This window comes from Arachis ipaensis, chromosome B04 (genome assembly GCF_000816755.2).
Source record: "Arachis ipaensis cultivar K30076 chromosome B04, Araip1.1, whole genome shotgun sequence".
NCBI classification, from domain to species: domain Eukaryota; kingdom Viridiplantae; phylum Streptophyta; class Magnoliopsida; order Fabales; family Fabaceae; genus Arachis; species Arachis ipaensis.
Window position 1 is genome coordinate 124650037 of NC_029788.2, and position 5270 is coordinate 124655306.

General features: G+C 27.8%; 1 protein-coding gene across 1 annotated transcript; it reads right to left on the reverse strand.

Moving 5' to 3' along the window:
* LOC107638108 (cyclin-U4-1) lies at positions 388 to 2442 on the reverse strand. Its single transcript, XM_016341280.2, has 2 exons — positions 2027 to 2442; positions 388 to 871 (listed from the first exon to the last, which is right to left on the reverse strand). Exons 1-2 carry the CDS (start codon positions 2362 to 2364, stop codon positions 574 to 576), a joined length of 636 nt encoding a protein of 211 aa, XP_016196766.1. The 5' UTR covers positions 2365 to 2442; the 3' UTR covers positions 388 to 573.

Genomic DNA, 5270 nt, shown 5'->3' on the forward strand with positions numbered 1-5270 from the left:
ATTTTTAGAACAAAATAAAAATTAAAAATATTTTTAAAATTTTTAATAAACTTCAAGGACAAAAAGTATGTTTTATTCTTATTTTTTTTTTATTAATTATATCCCAAGTAGTAGTTCAGTTGGTGTATGTTTCTAAATTTCTTTCCTTTTATTTACATTACAATAACAAAAACAATGCAATTGCAAATTGTATTTAAAAATTCCAATAGTGGTGGATAAGAAGATACAACGAATTAAATTATTATTATACTCAAAGACTTTTCTAGCCAGACTGTAAAGAAGAGACAACAATTATCTGTACATTGCCAAGAATGCTTCATACAAGAAATTCAGAGATGCAAAAAGAGTTAAAAAAAATATTATTAAATTTGGTAAAAGATAAAAAAGAAGAAAGAATTGGATAGAGAATGTGAGAAGTAAGCAAATTAGCAAAGTAGTCCACAACTAAATTATAATTAATTTTTGCCAATATGTAATTGCATTGTCACACTACTACATCTTCAACTACAACTAATCAATATACTACATACTACACAAGCATTGAGAAAATGCATGAAAATAAAATTTAAAATATCAAACAGCTAATTGTTGTTGTTGTTGCTGCTGTTGATTTTGATGGGAAGATTCATCATCATTGAAGCACAAATGGGTTTTTAGAGATTTTCCTAAACTTAGGGAAGAAGAATTTTCAAAATCCAGCTGAGGTTGCATCATAAGCATTTCTTTTTGGAGATGGGCACAATATGCTTGGAATGTGCCAGGTGTCACATTTAAATGGAACCCTAAACCAAATAAGAAGTCAACCTCAAGAAAGTTCATCTCTATTGTGGTGATTCCTCCAACTTTTGCATAGTAAGCATTGTTGTAGTACCTGTTGATTTCAAATCACATGGTCAGCAATTTTTGAATTAAAAAAAAAAGAAAAGTCTAGGAGGCGAGCAACTTTATTAAATTCTGGTTAGCATATAACCAGCAAAAAAAAGTGAGCTATTGGATAAAATCTCACACAAATTTCACATCATTAAAATTATGGTCATTTGATGGCTATAAATCACAAAAACTGTGGTTCCCCTAGCACTCCTTTTAAAAAAAATATTTGTAAAGCAATTATCTTCAAAAAGTTAATAAATAAATAGTTGGTAATTATAGTAAAAAAAAGTGATCAATTTTAAAAAGTAGAAAAGAAAATAAAGTTGAGAAAGATATATAATAAACGAGATCCACATTATAATTGTGTATTTATAAAAAAAATGTCAGATAATATTTTAATTGTAGAAATATCATATTTAATTTGTTGTTGAATAGAATGTGATTTTTTTATATTTTGTTTTTAATTTAAGATATTAGCATGCCAACCATTAATGATATAATTTGTCCCTTTTAAGTTGGATGTCTCTATGCTAATTCAACTCCAAAATTATATATATATTTAATTTGAGAATTTGATAAATCATTGTACACAAAAGGTAGATGCTAGGGTGCATGCAATAAAATGGTGGGGTCACATGGGTGGGTTGTCTCTGTCTAATGGTAATCCAGCCTGGACATATGGTATTATTCACAAGAAACATTATATTCTTTAAACAAGTAAGGTCTTTATCAAATTTACAACTTTGTGTTATATAATTATGGTAGAAAATAAAAATTCAATAAGTTTTGATTAATAGGGTAACAAAATGCAAGATCTATCTAGGCCTTTTCAGAGTAAAAAGAATGATGTGTAAAATTTCATGGATAAACTCTTACTATATATAATTTTATTATTAATTATTATTTCTACCTTAATGCCAAAAAACATATCTTTAGAGGTGAAATAATTCAAAATCTAACATTGAGAAACAAGGATTTTCAAAACACATGCTTTCATATGATTAGGTGTATCTATAACTAACACCATCAAATTAAAGAATCCCCATAATTTTTGTTAAACATGCTCATCAAAGGAACATTGAAACTTGAAAGAAAGTAGTAAACTTGATCATCCAATAATTCATGATTAACATTAATTAATAATTAAGATACTTACATGTCATCCATGAATTTAGCAGCTACCATAACACTGGTAATTAGTAACCTATGAACATTGAAGGAGTTGATTGGCAAAGAGGGTTGTCTCTGAGTGAATCGATCAAGATAAACATATGCAACAATGTAGCAAGAAGGACTACAATTTGCATACTTGAAAATCCTCTCAAGATAGCTCTGAATTGATATGGTTGGTCTTGTTAATCCATGGAAGACAGAGATCTTCTGATGCAAGAGTTGTTGCTGGTTATGATCATTGGATTCAGCTACCCTTTTGAGCAGAGAAGAGAGGAAAGCTACCACCTTTGGCATCACACTTGGATTCTCAAGCTCTGCCATGGATGCTGATAGGCCAATTCTTAGTTAGGTACAGGAATGCTTGGAATTTTGATGTCTGGTAGTGTGGTTATATATATATACACATAAAGTTTTATGTAAAGTAAAACTAGTGATATATAAGGTTGTTAATGGTTGGTACTTTTCTTGGCCAAAATGCCCCTTTGTAATTTAAATTAGGACAGTGCTATTGGGACAACAAAAACATGTCCAACAAATTATTATTAAAATACTTAATTGAAAATTACTCGTATGAGTATGTTTCCATATGATTTAATATATTTGACTAAAATATTTAATATTGTTACGACTCTAGGTCGTGCGTAAACGGCTCATTTAAGGACGAACACGTCCAAATAAAAAATGTATCCATCAATCAGGAGAGAATTAAATAGAAATTCTTTTTAGATCTTTAGTCACTAAAAAATATAAATACAAGGTGAAAGTCTTCTTGAGGTATCTTTTTTAACCCTAATTCTTATACCTCTTAAACCCTAAATTGATTTGATCGTCAAAATTCTTATAGGTACACTATTTTCATATGATTTTATGGCGAACTGATAAATCTCATTTCTAATCTCTTTTTAATACTATGAATAGTTTTACAGTAGATAAGATATAATACATGTTCATATCTCAATTATCATCTTTATATGAAAATATTTTCATATGAATAATTATCAAATTATACTACGTACTTTAATTATTCTTTCTGTGAATTTTATTTTTGTTTCTACTTAAAAATTATAAAGTATGTCAAAAATGATCAATTTTTAAATTAAAATTACAAATTTTATACACGAATTACTAACTAAAAATTATTTATTTAGCACAGATCAACCTTCATTAGTTATGTAAATAATACTTTTGTTTAAATTAAGACATGCAAGTTGGCATTTGTTGTGGCTTATGTCCTTTTCGGCTTAAAAAGTTTTTGGTTATTGAGTTGGGTAATGATTTTCCTTTTAATTTCAAAACTTGACTTGCAAAAGAGGGAAGGGGGGGAGGGGGGTGTAGGTTGTGTTTATTGTGAATTTTGATGTCTCTTTCTTGCAAAATAAAACTAAATTGTGGTTTTCCGGTGATTAATTTTTTGACAATGGAGATGGTATTCCATACCATCATGTGATTACATGTGAGAAATTTGAGAATGTAATGTAAAGGGTCCCACTTTATAGGGGGACCTTAGCATGTGTTTTGATTCTAGTACAAGTGGGTAACATAACATGGATTTGCTATGTTGTTGGTCCATAGCAAATAGTATATATATGCTACTTTTATTTTGTTCCTACTTCTTTGCACACCCCTAAACGAAAGAACAAATTAGGATAATAAAGCTATTCCTTTGGGTTTTCAAACATTGCTTCATGTGATCCAAATCAATTTTCTACCTTCAATAATAAAGTTGCTCATCACTATTATTCTTTTAAGGCTTATCAAGGGATCTAACCTTGATTAGATTAAGAGATTTGGCATCTAATTAAAGGATAAGAAGTAAGAGTTCATTACTTTGCTTACTTGTAGCTAGGTATTAACTTGTGGGTAATTGTGAAGTAAACTCACAATTACTTACATCTTGCAATTAATATTGTGAATTCAAGGTTGCTTTTTATTTATTTTTTTTAAATTTTATTCAAGGTTGCCTCATATAAATTTTATTATTTTTACAGTTCTTTTATAAAATCTTAAAAAACAAACAATAAAAACGCAAACTACACACGCTCAAATATATTTATTTTCTATTTAGAATATACCGGATATCGAAAATATTTGATAATAAAAAATAATTAATAAAAAATAATTACCATCATTTGTCTTATTTAATGAATGTTAAATAAGTCAATTCTGACTTTTTTTTTTTGTCTTTCTAACATTATCAATAACTTTAAAACAATGATTAATTATTTATTGAGATAAAAGGTTTTTACCACAATTTTTTCTTACAAATCACTATATATATTAACTATCCAAATGTATTAGGTCTCATGATTATTTGTAACATTCTCTACGGACACAAAAAATGATTTGAATTAATCATCAATGTGAAACATTAAATTGATGACCGAGTCTCAAATCAAATAGTAGATTACAAGGAAGCAAGTGGTTATGATAAAAAGTACAGCTAGAATGAGATGGAATTTGGTTGCAAATGATACATAACCCAGTTGGAATAATTGGCTGTAATTGGAAATAGAAAAATGGAGCATTTTACTTTTTTGCATGTACCCTGTGTGTATCTAACGTGCTACACGTACATCAAGAAAACTAGCAAAAGATATTTTGACCCACATCCTCATATTATACATACATATAAATATATAATGTATGAATAATGATTGGCAGACTTAATTTATTTTTTAATATTTAAATAAATGAAAATTTAAATATATATTTTAAAAAAACATAATATAAAATTTAATTTTTAAAAAAGTTAAAGAATAATTCAAAATGAGTTAAAATTCTCACTCAATTTTGATATTATCTAATTTGATAGACAAGTATTTCTTTCACTTGCCAAAGGTAATTAATCAACCCTGGCCAAAAAAATTATTAATTGTTTCTAATGCTATGAAAATAAAAAGAAATAAATAAATAATTCTTTTAGTTCCAACATGAAGACAAAGCTAGTCTTTGAGTAACAGCTATCCATATCTACTTTTTTGTAAACAAAATCCATCAAATAATTATTTATATAAGAATATAAGAATATAAGATACAAGATCTTCTACATAGGCATGTCAAATTTAGCAAACTCTTAATTAAAAAGGGTGAAGTGTTATTAGTTGATTTGACGAGTCACTAATCTGAAGTCTGAACAGCTAGATTAAGTTTTAGGAGGTGCTGGAAAAGCAACCAATGTCACATTTGTGTGAATGGAATAAAGACCAAGATTCTGTAACCATTAACTT